At 31.6% G+C, this 20,273-nt stretch overlaps 1 protein-coding gene across 9 annotated transcripts in view; it reads right to left on the bottom strand.

The window, feature by feature from the left end:
- Positions 1-4,007: 4,007 nt before the first annotated feature.
- Positions 4,008-20,273, bottom strand: part of LOC118183599 (grainyhead-like protein 1 homolog) — a 177,725-nt gene continuing 161,459 nt past the window's right edge. For 6 of the 9 annotated variants that reach the window (XM_085823430.1, XM_035353227.2, XM_085823437.1 and 3 more), the window contains 4 exons: positions 19,477-19,550; positions 14,396-14,508; positions 9,565-9,629; positions 4,008-6,710 (listed from right to left, as the gene is read on the bottom strand). In XM_085823430.1, the coding sequence (XP_085679556.1) occupies positions 6,593-6,710; positions 9,565-9,629; positions 14,396-14,508; positions 19,477-19,550 (370 nt within the window). In that variant the 3' untranslated portion in view covers positions 4,008-6,592. The remainder of the gene's footprint in view (positions 6,711-9,564; positions 9,630-14,395; positions 14,509-19,476; positions 19,551-20,273) is intronic. The other 3 variants (XM_035353214.2, XM_035353233.2, XM_035353203.2) reach the window with 2 other exon arrangements.

Here is a 20,273-nt window from a genome sequence, read left to right on the forward strand (position 1 = left end):
AGAATATTACGCACCATATAGAAGAGATATATTTTTAGAGATCACTTTTTATATTATTCCATGAATTTTTTTAACATAACAAAGAATTTATAAAAGCACAATTTTATTATAAACTTTGCAGCAGCAAAGGATAGATTTGATTTTACAATTTGATTTTTTCACTGTTTTAAGAGACCTTACTATTGACATGTGGGCACTTTTCATGAAGAAATAAATTTTATGTTTCTCAAATTCAAACCAAAAATATTACTGAACATAAAACAGTGCCACTATCTAATTGACCTTGTAATGAAAACTTCTGTTATTGTAAGTATCTCAGTGTCATATCTATGTGCATACTACTACAACTAATTTCTTTCATTCTGTTTTTATTGATAATTAGATACTGCTCTATAACTGTCTCATATTTATTTGAGTAAAAGTTAAGCAAAAAGCTTTTATTAATTAATTTTAATTTGGCAGCTATGGAATTCATATAGAAATACTAATTCAGAAGTCAAACAACAAAAATCAGCGTTAATTTACAAAATTTTCACAGGACTAGTTTCGATGGTTTTACCGAACCATCATCTTCAGCTGCAAAACCGCAAATGAACAAGACCTGTAAACCCTCGATTCCAAAGATTTTGGCTCCTATCGAAAAAGCTTTCAAGTTCAGTAAAGTTTCAGATTCACAGAAAGAAATGATTAGGCATCTTATCGCTCATAATGTGAAATTCAATAATAAACCTTTGAAATCAAATCTAACTGCGAGAGAAAGAGCTACAATGCGCGAGATTCATTCTAACCCGGATATTGTCATTTCAAAGGCCGACAAAGGTGGCCAGATAGTCGTCATGGATAAGAACACTTACATCGATGGTGTCACTAAACTCTTAAACGAAGGACCATATAATCCGATCCCTAAAGATCCTTCACCTTCGGACTTATCCAAAATAAAAACTGCGATCAAATCTTTGCAAATCATTTCAAGCAACTTAAAACATTCGCTTATCCCATCTGTTGCGAATTGTGCCAGATTATATGCTCTTCCCAAAATTCATAAAAGTGGTATTCCTTTCCGCCCTATTGTATCAAATTTAGGTACTGCCTCGTATCCATTAGCTAAATATTTAGTTTCTAGATTTTCCACTCTATTAGACAATAACATTTACACCATAAAAAATTCAATAGAGTTTGTAAAAGAGGTTAAAAACATTTCTCCTCGTAATTTACTCATGGTTTCTTTTGATGTAAAATCATTATTCACCAATGTCCCAGTGGAGGGTGCATTAAGATGTCTAGAAACCAGACTTCGCGAATTTCATTTCTCTTGCATCGAAATTGATGAGCTAATTTCTCTCACTCAATTCTGTTTGAAACAAACACATTTTGTTTTCCAAAATAAATATTACAAGCAAACTGAGGGATTAGCCATGGGAAGCCCCCCCTCAGTCCCATCCTGGCTGATATCTACATGCATTATTATGAATCAAAATTGTTTGAAACTTTAAACTTCCCGGCATGGTTCCGCTACGTAGACGATACTTTTACCCTGTTTGAAGGTAATAAAGATGATTTAAATAGAGTTCTTTCAACAATGAATTCTATTGATCCTGCTATTCAGTTCACTTTTGAACTTGAGACTTGCAATTCTCTTCCGTTTCTCGACATTCTGGTCACACGTAACACATCCAACTTCAGTACTACAGTTTACCGTAAACCTTCATCGGTTTGCCTTCCACCACACTTTAAATCATGTCATCCGACTAAACAAAAGTTAGCTTCATTTTATTCCTATGTTTTCCGTGCTCTTCAAGTTTGCTCCTCCAAACTAGCCCTTGATGAAGAACTAAATTATTTAAAAGCAATAGCTATTGACAGGGGCTTTTCACTCAACATTATTAATCAAGCAGTTAAAAAATTCTCATCTCAACACACTAAAAGCCACACTCTTATTTTAGGAGATTATAAAAATTCTGTTGTCATTCCCTTCTTTCCATCAATTGGCTATAAAGTTGCACATATTTTGCAGAAATTTAACTTTCGGGTTGTTTACTCTCTCATCAATAAAATTCCAACTTCTATACTCAAGGACCCCAGTCCGGATATGAATTCCTGGGGTATTTATAGGATTCCTTGCCAGTGCGGTTTAATTTACATTGGCCAAACTAAGAGAGCCTTAAAATTTTGCGTCAAAGAACATGAGGCATATGTTAGAAAAAAGGAAACACAGAAGTCTTCTGTTGCTCAACATTGTTGGTCCGAAAATCACACTTTCAATTTTTCTGCTGCCAAAATTATTCAAAAAAGCATTATTATGAAGGCTTTTTTGAATCAATCAATGATCAATTTTTCTGCTGCCAAAATTATTCAAAAAACATCTTCCATTGGAGAACGGGATTTTCTAGAGGCATTTCACATTCATAAAAATCTTTCTGTTCTAGTTAACGATCCTAATTCCAATCCAAATTTGCCTTCGGCTTTTAGAGAAATTATGTTTTAGTTCTGGTTTCGCCAACAGATGGCGCCACTTGCTTATTCTTGTCCAGGCTTTCTTATCTTATCTAAACATTATTTCCTATCTTGTTCATTTGCGTTTTTTGCAGCTGAAGATGATGGTTCGGTAAAACCATCGAAACTAGTCCTGGGAAAATTTTGTAAATTAACGCTGATTTTTGTTGTTTGACTTCTGAATTAGTATTTATTTGGCGTGTTATTGTGTCTTAATCATATAGAAATCTTTAATTAAATTCAATCATAACATGCTTGGCTTAACAGAAATATAAATTTGTTAAAAAAACAGGAACACACATTTGTTTTTGAAATTCATAATTTTTATTTATTATTTTGAATATTTCTCCCTTTCCCAACTTCGTTTTTAATATAGTCAATGAAACGCTTACAAGAGAAGCAAATGATCATAGTCTCAGCAATTAAAATTTTTGCATAATTATATATAGGATTATAAAGTTAATAAATGTTATAAAAAATCATGCAGCTCCTCAAAAAATATGCAAAAAAGTCAAGGTTGATTTTCTGAATATTACTTCAATTTCTCTTTTATAAATCAAATTCTGATAGGCTTGATTTGTGGATACTTCCAGCTGATATCAGACCAAAATTAGTGAGTAATACTACATATTTCACCTTTCACCAACATTGCCATATATAATGCATTACCAACCCAAAAACTACTACAAGCTATTAAAATTGCTAAAAGTTTACCTATGAATTATTTATTAATGCTTAAAAAATGAAATTATTGAGTGTATAAAGTGATGAAAATGAATTAGTAAGTGAAGATTTAAATAGCAACATAATAAAATGTGTTAAATCTGCAGACAGAAAAACAAGAATCAAGATTAAATCAAGAATCATTTGGAGTCAGGCTGATAAATTTTTAAAATACATTTAAGAAATTCACAAAATAAATAAAAGTTTTATATATCTGAGAAATAATAATCTTTCACATTCTAAAGAAATTTTCTTTTAAATTAAGTGCAGAATCTTTGAAGCAGGTGAGAATTTTGACTTCATGCTACTTAGTGATGAGTTCAGAAAGCAAAAGCTGATTAAATGTCATTAAAATATGAATATATTTATTTGGTAATAAGTTTGATTCATTAAACATGTCTTCAGAATTTATCATATGCAATTTTTAAGACTTATTTACAATTTTAAGACATTTTATTACAATTTTAAGACTTATTTATCATATAGTCAAAAAAGTCATTTTGCAATATTTAATTTAATCTATTGATATGGCATCACATTTAAATCCTGAATATGCCAGATTATTGAACTTTTGCTGTATTTGTTCTTGACTTCATTCTAGTTTCAGCAAAAGGGGTTCAAAATACTTAAAATGTAAATTGTGTGTGTTAGAACTGAAAGTGCTAAATCTTAAATCAAAAATGAGCTATTCTGTTATGTTTGTAAATACATATCAGTTTAATAATGCTTTAATCTAATAATTTACTAAGAATTTAAGGTGGTATGTGATGTTAAAAAAATTCAGATAATCATTTAAGAAAAGATACAATTTATTTTAAAAAAGATGGTATATTTACACTGATATCAAATCATAATAATTCATACTGTACATTTTAGATACCAAATCCCAGATATGTACAAGAAATTATAATTACAGTAGAAAACCTAAAAGCATTAGAGCAAAAATATACTTGAGATTTTTCAGCTGCCTTTTGATTACCATAACAAATATATTAAACAAAAACAGTATAAGTAGATTTGAAAAACAAATAATACATAATATTGTGCGATTTTAACGAGTAATATATATATATTGGAAGACACTCAAAAGAATGAGTTAACTTATAGGAATTTGCAAGTCTAAATATGTAACGAAAAATCTCAACTTTGCACCTAAATTTGCTGAGATCTTTCAGTATTTATTATTTTGGTAAAAATATTTACACTGCAAATGAAAATTATAAATTAATGAACCAAAAAACAGTTCTTTGCTATTGTGCTTCAAATTGCAAGTATTCTAATGAAAAGAATATGATCCATATTCTCATGTTATTCTAATAAACAAAAATTATGTAGTGAATTTTTAAAAATATTATAGTTCTGAATTCATAGTATTATGAAGTTGATTACCACCTTTGATAGGAAGTAAAATTGAAAGTTTTTAAAATTTAAAGGTGGGAAAGCACAAGCTTTAGTATAAAAATATGCTTAAAAATTTTCTATTACATTCAAACTATTCTTTTGTAATCACATATGTTTCTCTATTTTAAAATAGTATCAGTTTCACTTGAATGAGCAAAGTACTGTAAGAAAACATGACAAATCACTAGCAAACATCTTACAACCTTCAGATGTAATAAAATTCATAAAAAGAGGTAGCAACTATCACATTCCCAAAAGCATGAAAGTAGTGGGTATATAAATGATAAATAACTATATTTATGTGTCAGATTCTTTGTGGAACTGCCATAAAAAAACTAACACCCTTCCCCAACAACTCATGAAAGACTCAGTGTACATTTTTAGACACAATATATATACAATTCTTTGAATTATTGAAATACTACATAATCTCAACTTTTTTAATGCAGATATATATAATATAAAAATATCTGATAAGTAGTTTGAAAGCTTTTATTGTTTGGAAGATTTGAAAGCTTGAGAGAGGAAAATCCTTTCTGTCCTCCCTCACTCCCAAAAGTTGTAAAACAACAAATTGCTTTTACTATGTAAATATAGTTTCACACATACTTTCTTAAAACAAGTGTGTCCAAAGTAAATACTTTGTTATCACATTTCTATATAATAAATATTATGTAAACATATTTACAATATCAGGCATTATTTTGATTAAGGCTCAATATATGAGGAATTGGTTGTTTAAAAAAAGGGGGAGGGATAAAAAATTGATAAATGATTTCTTTTTTTAATTTTACTATACACAATTCTAAGGAAGAATTTATAAATGATCTAAACAGAGAAGAATAATCAACATGCACATTAAAAGTTACAAAACACATATACTTTATAAAAACTGTGTGAGCAGTAAGAATTTATAACACAGGCATTATTTTGATTAAGGCTCAATATATAAGGAATTGGTTGTTTAAAAAAGGGGGAGGGATAAAAAAATTGATAAATGATTTCTTTTTTTAATTTTGCTATTCACAATTCTAAGGAAGAATTTATAAATGATCTAAACAGAGAAGAATAATCAACATGCACATTAAAAGTTACAAAACACATATACTTTATAAAAACTGTGTAAGCAGTAAGAATTTATAACAACCAATTATTATAGTCTTCATTTGCAGACTAAACTTCTGTTAATTATATAAGAATTTTCTTACTGTACTTTAGATTATATATTTTATTAAAACATCCACAGTATATTTTCATTTCTACATGCATTCCAATTTTATACAGAAGCTACACATTACCGAATATTTTATGGAAAGTTTAGGTAAATTCATTATTAAACACATCTAGAATTTTAATATTGAAAAGGTCCAGTAGAGCATAAAATTCATAAATTGTAAAAATATGCAAAATACAACATATTACACAACGATGTAAAAACAAAGTTTCATGATTTGGCACCAGACTATGTTTACATTCAATATTTTTAGCAGAATTGAAAGATAAGATTATATTTTTATTGAAGGAATACTTAATATATGTTCACAACAACATTATGACTGATTGTAAAAAAAAGATTTTATACACATTTCATCATATCATTTAAATTTTGAGAAATGCATACAAAAAAACAATGACAAGATTCAGAAAATAAGACAAATTATAGAAGCTCATGCTTTCCATAAAGTGAAAACTTTTAAAATGACATTAAATAACCAGTCCCAAAGCAAATTAACTTTTTAAGGAAAACAGTTTCGTAAAAATATGCTTCCTATGAAATAATAATAGTACATGAATTACAGCTTGAATGATTCCCCAAAATGACATGCAACAAAATTTAGTGAAGCAAAAGTTGTAAAAAATCTTGCATTGCTGAATATCAGCAGGAAGTGAGCTGATTTTTCAATACTTGCTTTATGACAAGTACAGAAATAATGGCAAACTGAAGGATGATTGGAAGAGCAAATAATACATCACACTAGAGTTCTTCTAAAGTTATATCATATTTATTATCTTCTGTTTTGATGATGTCCACAATAAATGTATCTTCATTGCAATATAAGCGAACTATATCATCATCCATTACCACAGTAATTCTAAAAATAAATAAATAAACTTAATGCCTCTGTCAACTATTTAATCATTAAAAAACTTTTCAAAATTATTTATTGTAAATTATGAATAGGTGTAAATTAGACTGATATTATACAAATAAGTCTGTCATTGACATTTATATTTATTAGGAAAGAATACTGTTTGAAAGAATTTCTTAAATGTTATTTATTGTGTATTTATTGATTTCTATTTGGAATTAAGCATGAAGAAAAGTACAAAAATATCATGAAGTTAGTTTATTGATTTCTATTTGGAATTAAGCATGAAGAAAAGTACAAAAATATCATGAAGTTAGTTTATTTTGTTGAAATTGGAAAAAGTCTTGATTTTAGGGACTTTCAGGAATTACATTAGTCTATAAAATTAGAGAATCACCCTTGTTAAATCATTTTATTCAGAGCAGTTGTACAATGTTAATGAATTGTTAAGAAATTCCTTTGAAAAATAAAGGGTCTGCTTTAGAAAGTAGTTCAAAATGCAAATTACCAACAATAAAGTAAAAATTGACATTGGCATGAAAACTTTATACAATGGATGGTTCTTTTAGAACTGTATGTTCTATTACTTCTCACGGGATAAGCAGTTTCTCAAGTCTATCTCATCAAGGTGAGACATAAGAAGGTTGGAAGCTGGTCAAAATCAATGCATCATTATTGGATTTATTACCATTGGAATGAGCTGAAGTATAACTGTAGGTATGTGGAATGTGGTTCCAGGGCACAGAATGTATACAAAGATGTCCTAGCCATGATAACTTGTATGCTAACATATTGGATGATGATTGTTTTTTTATCAGTAAGAGCCCTTTGGAGCAGATATCAAAATGCTACCCCCACTTGCAAAGACAACTTTTAGCAGCAACTGAATGAACACTGATGAAAGCAATTTACAGATCCCTTTGTATATGAGGGAATATGGATATAGGCCAAATGTTTGAGTTAAAAGCCTCCCAACATCATAAGCTCGAAAGAATTGACACAGCTTGAATGAAGACCCTTCTCTCACTAGCCCAGATTCAACCTACAGCTGGATAATTGATGATTTCTTATGTGAAGAAAAGGTGACGCACGATACAGTTCAGTGCATATTAAAGAAAGATCGCATTTTGCTGAAGACAGAGTGCATATTTGGGAGGGAAAAGATTAGTTGGGCATACTAATATAAATTACTTTTGGAATGAGTCTGTGGCAGGTTAAAATTACAGGGATAAAATTCTGAAGACTCTTGATCATGCTTTATGCTGCTGCCATTGGCGATTCTGTTCTTTTATACATTACAATGTCTGACCTCATCCAGTCTGCTTTATGAACCTGATACTTGAAAGAGAAACAATGGAGCTTATGGATTGTATGGCATGCCTCTTGGAATCTGAAACCAACAGAACATGCTTGGGGTACATCAAGCAGATATTTTGCTATTAGACCCTCCACAGATACATCTGCAATATCATTCTCAAAGACTGAGGAAGAATCTCTCAATACCTTAACAAACATCTCATTCATTCAATGCCTAAGAAGTATAAAGCCACTTCGCACATTCAAAGTGGTCACATTATTATTAGACAGCATCTTATTAGATGGTTGAAAGTTCATCAGTGCTTGTATATGGAGGGATTTTCCCAAGAGAAAAACTGTTTCCTTGCTTTTAAACCTGTATATATACATGGTTAAAGAAGCATTTAGAATGAAAGAATTTGATATGAATTAAATTTAATTGAAAGCAATATGTTTTTCATCCAACATTGTTAATTGTGAAAACAGGCAAAGCTGTCCAATTTTTATTATATCAGGCTGTTTATGTTAAGATCTTCCTATGGCATATTTTCGAGAGCAAATGATGGGGCAGAAGAGAGAAAATTCTGCAGCTGATTAAATTCACAAAATGCTAATAAATTGGGATGTTTTTCACTAACAAACTATGTATGTTATACTATGCAACTGTATGCAGTAATAATTACAGTTTAGATTATTAAAAAAAAAAAAATAATGTTCTCTGAGGAGGGGATTATTATCTTTACTGAAGTAATCTATTTTTATGATCATTCTGATACCATGAATGAATGTCAAAATTTTAAATTTATTCTTGCTCATAAATCGTCAAAAACAAGAGTTTTAAATATCCTTAAAATGATTGGTTTGTTGGAATTAGTAAATCCCATTTGGATTTCAAATTTAGAAAAATGTATAAATTAAGTGATATACATACTTGTTAATATAGAATTATGTGTGCCTGTATGGGTGTAATAATAAACTCTATCAGCTAAGAAGAATACTTTTATTTTATCCACAAATGAGTCATATTAATGAAGCAAAATAGTAGGGTAATGAAATTTTATTTTTCTGGATTTTTTATTACTTTTTTTTATTTAAATTTTTTTGTATTTAATGCAATTATTCTTGTTTTCAAATTACTTAAAAATTATACAATTTTAATATATGAGGCTAGGCTAGTTGTTTGTATATATGGCAAAGCACACGAGGACTATCTGCCTCAGGGGAAGGGTATCTGTAAAGGAAAATTTTCTCATGTGTAATGTGAATACACTTTCTCATGTGTATTCACATTACACATGAGAAAAGCCACAAAAACACCCATTCACCTGGGTTGAATTACTGATATTCAGTGGTTTTAACCACTCAGCTATTGATGGGGACTAAAATATAAAGCAGTTAATATGAATGGAGAAAACATTTTTCATAGATGGGCAAACGACTATATACCATATATGAATATTTTCATAGTCCCATTTTTTTAACATTGCTGGGAAAATTCTAATCATTAAAGGTTGCTGTAATATGAATGTTTTAAGAATATTGAAAATAGAAAAATACATACCCTTTCTTGCATCGTTTGTAAAAATTTCTTATTAAGTCAGCTGTAATATTGTATTTACTTTCCAACTGTAAAGAGGGTGAAGGGGGAAAAATATTATTTTATATATATTGTGAAACTAAATTATCAAAAAAATATGCATCAGTTTTAAGTAAAACATATGAAAAAATTGACCAATCTTTATCTATATTCATGTACCTTTGTAAACAACTATACTTACATATTAATTTCTGAGGGATGTCTATAAAAATCTTAAATATGAATTCCAACTTGACTAATAAGCATGAGATTGAATTGTGCTTATTTCTTTTTAAACTGTCTCATTATTTCATTTTATTCCTTCTTTTTGGGGAGAGGAAGGAAAATGAATTAATGACGTGAAACAATGAAATAATTCTAAAAAAGGAATTTTAACAAATTCACTTAAATTTTTTCCCCCTCTTAGTTTCTCATTTTGTAAATCTTGGATTTCCTGCATGCAGAACATATATATGTTAGATGAAATAAATAATGAATTCAATCAAGTTATAAATTAGTATTGTATTGAAGAAAATTTAGCAGACTAACATGCCTGTTCTTTCTATGCAAATTTTGCATAAGCTCATCCGTTCAAGTATAGGATGTTGTAAGTGATGTGCAGGATGTCTCAGAACTGTGTGCAAACTTAAAAAGGCAGTAGAGAACACCGATATGAATCATACTGGCATACGACAGCATTACCAGATACACCACTCGCAGGATGACAATCGATATAAAAACACATCAAAATGCACTATATTTCTATAGTGTATATAAAGTACTTTCTTTGTTAAGCAAAATTTTCCACTACAGAACTAGTAAATGCAAAATATATTTTCACAAATTATGATCAAAGTTTCGAATATTCATAATGATGCAAGCTTAACACTGAAGCTGCATACTGAATGGCATTGAAGGTTTTCTACAGAAAAAAAAAAAAAAAAATTATGCTAGATAAATCAAGTGAACACAGGGACTGTGCAGTAAATCCACTATGTCCAGTCTTTTTATTTCTAAAGATCGGATCCAATATAATTGTACACATTTAGCATAATGGGCTGCAGTCCTCTTGTATTAAAACCACAACCAGTGATGTACATTCGCTCAATAAATGACACAGAATCTCCTCCAGGGAGATCTGATACTTCCAAGTATCTAGTTGGGATAGTTACAAGTATGAGCCAGCTATTCACAACACCCACCTATGCAGCAAAATGGTGTCATTCAACATGAAATAATGTAAAGTATGGGTTTTTGTGGAACATCATGTATTATAGTAATTGAGGGCTATATACAGGAAAAGGATGCTTCATCTATGAACAGGACACAGCTTGTAAATTAGAGGTCACCCACATTTTCTGCAGAAATCACAGTGAAAATGCCACACATCATAAATAATATGTTTCCTTCAGATTATCTGGAATTGGATGTATTGCATATTGATGGATATGAAACCACAGCATGCATAATGCTCCATACACTGGGTCAAGATACTTCTATTGCAGAAGCAATAACACATATGCTTCTGCCTGGATTACTGTCCAGTAATGCAATATATCTGATTTTATAAGGTTTTGGATCAAATGGCTAACTTTTTCCTGAATTCTGTTCCAGGATGATTTGTGTTTACTCAGGTTCCGGTGTAAATACTTAATGCTGTGGTACATAATCTGGTTGGGTACCCCATGCATTCTTACAGTGGTTTGTTCGTTACCATCAGCCAAACCAAAGTGCATGCCCGCTAAACAGCGGTTAGGGTGGGGCAACAGGTGATATTTGTGCATGGGTACAGCATTCAAGGGCACCAAATTGATATTAAGAAATTTTAAAATGAAATATTTTCCATTCTTGGCGCACACAGAAAGGGGTGCAAAATCTTCAGTTGTACATGGGTGCTGAAAACCCTAGCTATTGGAGAGAGTGTCAATTTGAACACCTGCCACTAAACTAGCATTTGTAAAATGATGCATGCTTCTATTGCAGCACTGCAAGTTTTAATGAAAAAATCCAAGGTGCCAACGTGGAGTGCTCCCTGGCTATCAGTTTCTGAATCTGCTTTCTTATGTGATTAAGGCTCATATTGATATTCTTTACTTCCCATGTCAGAGCTCGTATATGCAGTTTTGAGACATCTTGCATATTAAAACTGACATAAATTAAACATGCTATACAACTGATTACTGAACATTAAAAATGAGAAGTTGCAGTTGTGCTATAAGTCAACAATTATAATTAATAAGAAAAATCTTAATTGTTCTTATAAAGAATAATTATATTTTATTCGTATTCTTGAATACAAAATATTTTAGTTGGTATAGTTTAATTGCAGCTAAAAGTGAATGATGGTTATATAAAACTGCAAGATGTCTCGTACTTAATGGCAACTACTTTTTTTATTATTATTATTTGTGTGCACATGTGTGTAATAAATGAAATTCTTTTCATTTTCTTTCTGTAACAGATTAGATTCATTAAATGATATTAGATTTTTAACAAACTAGTGCTTATTACCATAGGATTGTTATTGTTTATTAGATAGGTTCATTTTGCACCTACATGTAAACTTGAAATCATATTAATTTTATATTGCACTTACATTTATTTAATGACATCATTTAGAAGAAATTAAGGTACGTCTGCAGAAAGTTAGCTATTTGACATAAATTGCAGTATGAAAGTATAGATCAGCAAAGCTAATTTAAATGACTACCTGCTTGCACAGCTATCTGTCTAAAATAGTTATTACAAAGAAGGAAAAATATATAATTATTTTAATGATCCCAGCTAGTGGTTAATAATAATAGAGATGAAGAATTGTGTTTATTACTTTTAAATTGCTAATTTGTTATTTGAAAGAAAAATCAAATATCTTACACTTTCCTAGATTTCAGCACACCAGCACTTTGGAAGATAAAAATATTTTATTTTGAATAGTGGTAGCACATTTCTTTTAAATCACTACGTTTGTTGATTAAATTTGAAAGACAAATACCATATGCTTTACAGAGTGGCAGCAGAGGTCTTTTAAATAGCTTAGTTTGCTAATCAAAATTAAGTTTACATAAATTTTTTTTTTTTTTTTTTTTTTTTTTTTTTTTTTTTTTTTTTTTTGTAAATTTAAAATTTGTCTTCAAGGTACACATATTCTAATGGCGGACTAAGCGTGTCCAAAATCTGGCGATTCTAGGTACTGTTGTTTTTCCATAAAATGAGGAAGGAATATACATACACTCTTTTGCAAAAAAAATCGAAGCAACAAGAAGGACTTTTGCGATCGCGGCGAAATTTGGTATGCAAAAACATCTTGCTCAAACATGCAAATGATCACAGTTTCAAGGCAAATGAACAGGAATTGCTATCATAGCGTGCAGCAATTCGCAAAGTATAAAACCAGTAACAGAGGTGGAAAATTGATCTTCTTCTTCTTTTTTTTTTTTTTTTTTTTTTTTTTTGTTGTTGTTGTTGTTGTTGCTGCCATTGTAATTCCCTAAAGAAGCCATTACGACGATATCGAAAACCTTACGGACAACTAAACAACTTCGAATGTAGTCGCATTGTAGGGTTGTGTGAAGCTGGGTGGTCATACCGAGCAATAGGCTGCCACCTACAGCATACGGACACTGCTGGCTCTGGAAGGCCAAGGATTGCAAATGTGAGGCAAGATAGGATGATTGTTCGTCAGGCCCAAATCGTCCCAATGGTATCATTGTCGATTATTCAATGCACTACAGCCACATCTATACTTCCCTTGGTACCGTCCACCATCTCACGGTGCTTGTCTGAGGTGGGGTTATGCTCACAGAGGCCTTTAAGATGTTTGCCTTTGACCCCACAACATCTGCAGAGTTGTCTGGAGTGGTTTCGCAGCCGATCATCATGGCTGCCATCTGACTGGCATCGTATAGTGTTCAGCGATGAATCCCACTTCATTCTTGAAGCAGATGACCACCGTGTTCATGTCTGGAGAGGACAGGGCCAGCGGTCCCAATCAGCCTTTGTTTTACAGACGCATACAGCCAAATAACCCCTAGTGTGATGGTGTGGGGTGCTATTTTTTATGACAGCAGGTCATCTTTAGTCATCCTTCGTACATCTTTAACAGCTCAACGATATGTTGATACCATCCTGTGGCTGGTTGCGTTACCCTTCATGGCATGTCATCCTGGGGCCATTTTCCAACAAGATAATGCCAGGTCACATACCACTCGCATATCTCTGTGCCTTCTCCGTGTGGTTGATACTCTTCCTTGGCCAGCAAGTTCACCAGACCTTTCACCAATCGAGCACGTCTGGGCCACCAGATTCAAGCACCACAAAATATCACAGATCTGGAGCAACAACTGATGAATGCCTGGCAGAATGTGCCACAGGATGACATTAGGAACCTCTACCACTCCTTGCCTCGATGAATTCAAGCATGCTTTGCCGCCAGGGCCAGTTCGACCAACTACTAATTTGAACACACAGTGGGTGACTGTGAGCCGTGAACAGGTACTATGACCTTGATTTTTTAATCATTTTATTATCTGTGTATGAGCTATACCATCAAAAACAACCACTTTCTTAATGGTGCTTCGATTTTTTTGCAAAAGAGTTTTTTCTTTTTATTGTTTTTTCTTTATATTTAAATAATAGAGGTAATAATGAAGTAATTTTTAAAAAAGTGGAGAATCTATATTGAAAGGGTTAGGGGTATTTTAAGAATTAAATTACATAGTGAGTTTATTTATGGATATTACACCAAAAATAAAATGAAATGCATAGTTTGAATTCACATATTATGATAAAAGTTTAAAAAAAAAGTTAATGTACTCACTGCTTTAGCAAGTCCAGCTAATGATGGTGGAACAAGATGGAGAGGATGGAAGACACCTTCATCAGCCCGCTTCACATAAAGTAGCACTGAGTCCCAATAGGACACTGTTAGTTCTAAGTGTCAGAAGTTACCATTCAACATGCAAAATACTACACATTCAAATAGCCAGCATATTTGTCTAGACCAGTGTTTTTTATACAGTATTTAAAAGGATTAGTGTTCTCACTCATGCAATTTTAATCAGATTTTTCAATTTTGGGGGCGCACCCGATATATAAAGATGTCTTTTAGACATATTTGATGGCACAATGAAAATTTTTTGCTTTAGATAGTGAATACTTCATATGCTTAAGAAAACTGAGTTGGTTTAATAGATATATCAGCCACCATTATGGTTAAAGTGATGTGGTAAAAGCTCATTATTGACAAGAGCAGATCAAAAAAGACATACGTGGCTAATATTGAAACCTAAAACCAGTATCACATCTACATGCTACCCTTAATAGTGCATTGAAAAATGGTGCAATCAGTAATGCATCAAGAAAGACATTTGCTAGAATTTTTATTTTTGAGATATTTAATTGGTTGAATTATGTGAAAAGCAGTTGTTTGGAGAAACTGTATGAGGGACAAATGAAACATTTTCAGTTCAGTTTCAAAAAGTCCCACATAGACGTGGGCTCTCAATGAAAGAGCTAGTCAGCTAGGAAACCTCAAGTGGTAGGCAATGGACAAGCTCATTTCTCAGGGAAGTTCCTTCTAGCCTCATGCATCTCTAGATATGATAGCCCCATAAAGGATCTTACAAGCTGGAATATAGTTTACAGCCACACTTAATGGTGTCATTATCTTCCATCTGATAGCATTTAATATTAGCCATACCTCCTATAGTGAATAAGTGAAATCTAATGAAACATAACTGTTTTGGTAGCTCATAGTGAAGATTATGAGATAATCCAATGGGTTTCACCTTTGTTGCATAAAAATATGCAAATTTTTTGCCTCTTTTTTCATGACATGTTGAATGAGTGCAAGGGGTTACTTTAGATTCTAATTTCAAGGACAGAGACTCAAGGCTGTAAAAACCTAAAAGTACCCAAAAGTGTTATGTAAAGAATCTGGGAATGGTTAAGTGGCATTGTTCATGTATCCAGACATCTAGGTCATGTATCCAAACAACCAGGTATCAGAGATTAAATTGCCAGAATAGACTCTCAGGTAATGATTGTTAAAAGAGACGGATAACTGATCTCAGCCCATATTGCAAGGGGTTTTACTCCAGCTACAGGAACTCCAATTATCCAGATATACTATGAGTGCTAAGTTGCATAAAAGAAGGCTGTACACATTTATATCTCATTCATTTGGTCTGCCAAAGCACCCATTTGCAGTGGTGCAGAGATCATCATGATAAGAGCACCATGGACTGAAACTGAATTCTCTTTACAGATGAGTCTCATTTATGTTTGGGGAACAATTTCAGACGTTTTACAATCTGGCGAGAGCAAAACACATGCAATACGCCTGGAACTATATGTGAAAGGCATACGCACAAATATGATGAAAACATGATATGAACAGATATCTTTTTGAATGGCTGAACTGATCTACATATTTTTACATGCATTTGGCCTACATATTTTCTGTATTGAAATCCTACAGAACATATTATGGGATGTCCCCCATATACATTCATATATGGGAACATATGTATATGCACCATATCCACAGCTTGCATCCATCACCAGTACTGTCTAGGAACTTCAAGGTGCTATTAATCCTGAATATACTTTATTGATGCAGGAGCAATCTAGTATGCTGCATGGAAAATTACTGTAAAGCTTGCATTTCAGCTAGGGATAACCACACCTTATTAATTTTTCTATGTATCTCTAAAAAGTTGCAACACAACCATTTCTCTTCACCATTTTATATTTCATTTCCTGTGTTCTTTAGACCTAAATACCTATTAAAGAAACTACCTTCAATATAAGCAGAACTCTCTGAATTAGTGTTGGATCTTGCTATCTTTGACAATATATGTTTAATGTTACGTTATCTTTAGCAGTGAATCCTACTTCTGTGTCAGTGTCAACCATCGTATATTGTGTACAAGAGCAATGATACATATTCTGATAATGCATACGTTATCAAATTATGCACAGCCATCATATCTGGTTAGGAACAGTCTTGGGAGCTATCACCTGACAGCTAATCTCTTCTAGATATGCTATGAGGTAGTCTGTTGGTTTAAAGATAACTGACACAAACTGGAATCTGTATACTGAAGACATTCTGCAGTTGATAGCTCTATTGTCTGTGTTACCAACTTTGGACCTTATTACCAACAAGACAATGTTTAATCCCATGTTAAAGAACTTTCTCAATAGTATCTCTGAGGATATTATACCATTGCAAGTTCCCATAACTACTACCAAAACAGCATGTCTAGGAGATGTTGAGATGGCAATTAGAGCCCTTTCAGAGTACCATTAAAATATTGCATGACCCGTTGCAAAATTTGTGGCAAAATCTTCTACAGAGAGACATATATAACTTAGCAATTTTATGCTGCATCAAATATTGACATGTATACATGCTAAGAGGGTGATTTAATTTCTACTAAAATGTAATCTTCATGTTACTACCACTTCTTAATAAAATGCCTTTCTGACAGAAAAGTCTAATCATTTGGGTATCACCTCTGATAATATACGCATGCTAAGTTTCACTAATGTTGCTTTATTATTATTATTTTGCTTAGTGCATATATTTTTTGGTAACACAGTGTATTTCTTCTTAAAATTACTTAAAATTTTTGCATAATAACCCAGTTTTTATGTACATCAAATATTAAAAAGCTTTTCAGTATATTGTGTTTACTTGCTGAGTAGTCAAAAGACACTGGTCCAGACATTTATATTATAAATGAATGCTGGGAAAGTAGTGTACAGGATGTCTCAAAAAGAAAAGATGTATGAAGTTTTAAATGAGTCTTTAATACATACAATATGGATAAACAAACTATTTTAGTTCAAAGGCATACTCATTAAATGTTACAAACATTTAATATAGACACAGTTTGTCACTTCAAGAATGTCAAAATGGTAATCATGTTTATTCTAAAATGTCAGTGGTAATCTAAAGAATTACTTCTGTATTTTCCCGCTTGATATTTGTAATATCTGCAGCAAGGGTGGTAAAAACCTTAGCCTTTTAATTCCCATAAAAAATCACATGCAATTAAATCAAATGAATATGAGTAAGCTTGAATTTTGGATCTCTTTTATTCACCTTTCATAACTTGAATTTTCTACATAAACCTTAGAAGTGACAAAAATAGAAGGATGTTAGCAGAAGTTATGATCATTTAAAATTAGTAACATCTTTTTGAGGCATCCTGAATAATTAATACTAAAAGAAAATAATTAAAAAATAAGTGATATATAGCATAATTTTATTTGCACATGCTCAAGAAAAAATAATGAGTTAAATATAGACTATTTTCTAATATCTGCAGCAAGGGTGGTAAAAACCTTAGCCTTTTAATTCCCATAAAAAATCACATGCAATTAAATCAAATGAATGTGAGTAAGCTTGAATTTTGGATCACTTTTATTCACCTTCCGTAACTTGAACTTTCTACATAAACCTTAGAAGTGACAAAAATAGAAGGATGTTAGCAGAAGTTATGATCATTTAAAATTAGTAATCAGACCAGATTCTATTGATTGAAAGGAACACCGCCCGCGAAATTTCTCTAATTTTTCGTCGATTGTGACGTATTCACCAATAATGTAAGCCTTTTGGCAATTTTCATTGAAATCGGCAAAAAATTCTCTTACAGCCGCCAGTTTGTCCACTTTTCCCCCCCCCCCGAGATTCACGATCGGTCACATTGTCTAACCGTAGACACCTGAGAAGAAATATAAATCTTTTATACGACATTGTCTTCCATAAAATTTCAATGCCTGATCCATCAGTAGCCCACAAATCTTGCGCATTCATATTTGACGATTTATGCAATCCGCACAGATATAAAAGCCCAAAAAGTGCTCTAACTTCCACGTCATTTGTCGTTTTGACATCTCGCTCTCTGGTGTAATTTACGGATATTTTTCAATATAAATATTTGTGCACTCTACAATGGATCGTATTATTTTAGCATTGAAAAACAATTCCCGACTTTCTAGAGGCTCCGTTATACTGCGTGCAGTACCTTTAAATCCTGGAAAATGAGTTATTATATTTTGAGAAGATGTTTTCACTTTTTGATTTGGTTTTTCTTTTTGCCAAACTGTCTTGTTTTTGCTAAAAAAAAGTACTTTTTCTAAGTCAGGATTTTTGTCGTTTTCATCTTTCTGCTCAAATTCACTTTCGCTGTCGTGAGAACTGTATGTTTCTTCATCAGATTCATTTTCACTCTCTTGATCAATTTCTTCGTCAGAAGACTCTACTTCATCTAATAGAGTTCTCAAACGTTCCATCTCTTTTTCATATTCTGTAAATTTATGTTTGTAAGCCATTATCTATCAAATTAATCCAACAGACAAGTAACGAAAACACTCCAAAGCACGAAGCTAGAACAAGCTAAACTGCTCCTAATGAAAAATTCAGTCGCACAGGGTGACTGAATCACCCTGTTCTCTCATGCATTCCAAGAAACGATTGCTTCTCTGGGAGAAAGGAAAAACAAGTAAAAATAACAATACACATTCCAAGGGGAGTGTCAAACAGGAGGATACTAGAAGGATGATTCATTAACATGAAATATTTCCGGTCTGGATTGTTGATTTTCGACGTATGGGGTGACTCAGTGCCCCGCGCGATCTCTCCCGGGTTAAATCACTTGACTTAAAGTTTATATTCAGAAATAAAATAATACTACAGTAAATTTAAAAATTCTTAAACGTCAAAAATCTAAAAGTCTGAATATTTAGTTGTACTCAATCGATATATGTCCTGTGAAGGACAAAGATTCATGTTGTTCAGTTAAAACTTTAAAACTATGCAGATCAATATCTGATAGAGCTTAGAAACCAAAAATAAAAGGCAAAGTAAAAATTTAATTTGAAACATACCTCGATCTACAGGTGCAAGTTTGAATTTCTTTATTGGAGGTGTAATAGGAATTTCAAGGGGAGCCTTTACCTCTCTGCAAAGAAATACATTTTTAATACAATAAAGTATCTGTTTAATTTATGTGAATATTAACTGCAATTAGACATAGAATAAAAAACATAAGCTGCAGAATAAATGAATTTACGCATATATTTCATCATTTGTGTGGAATACAAACAAATTCAGCCGATTCAAAAATAATTACATAGTGATTTTAAAATTCGATATTGTAAGCAGATTGTATCTATTTTAAAATGCTGTTTATAAGTAGCAGACACTTGAATGTAACTGAATTTATTACCTAGTATTTTTTTTTAGTTTTCTAATACCACAATCAATGTAGAAATACACAAAATTTCCTTTATTAGAAATTTTCAATATTTAACAGAACTCTTCTTGAACCTATAATTTATTCTTAATGGTGTAAATCCAGTGGTTATATTATTTAAAACAAAATTATAGAGACGTTTATACGGGTTTTTTTCCAAGGTAAAAATATTTCATAATTTTATTAAAAATTTTTTCATAAATCTAACACAAAAATGTTCCTGTGAAAATAAAAATAGTTTTATGTAGCAAAAATAATTTTGCTTATTTAACAATCTCAGCATTCCTGTGAATAATAAATATTAAGGAAATTTTTTTAACAGGAAGGGGAAGAGAATGAAGATTAGTTAAATTTTGCTAAAGATACACAGATTATTTATTTCATTTGTTCAGTTGCTTTTGAATGCTTATGAATCTTAACTTGAATCAT

The sequence above is a fragment of the Stegodyphus dumicola genome, chromosome 1 (genome assembly GCF_044657685.1).
Source record: "Stegodyphus dumicola isolate Sdum_Otavi_A_Nest chromosome 1, ASM4465768v1".
NCBI classification, from domain to species: Eukaryota; Metazoa; Arthropoda; class Arachnida; order Araneae; family Eresidae; genus Stegodyphus; species Stegodyphus dumicola.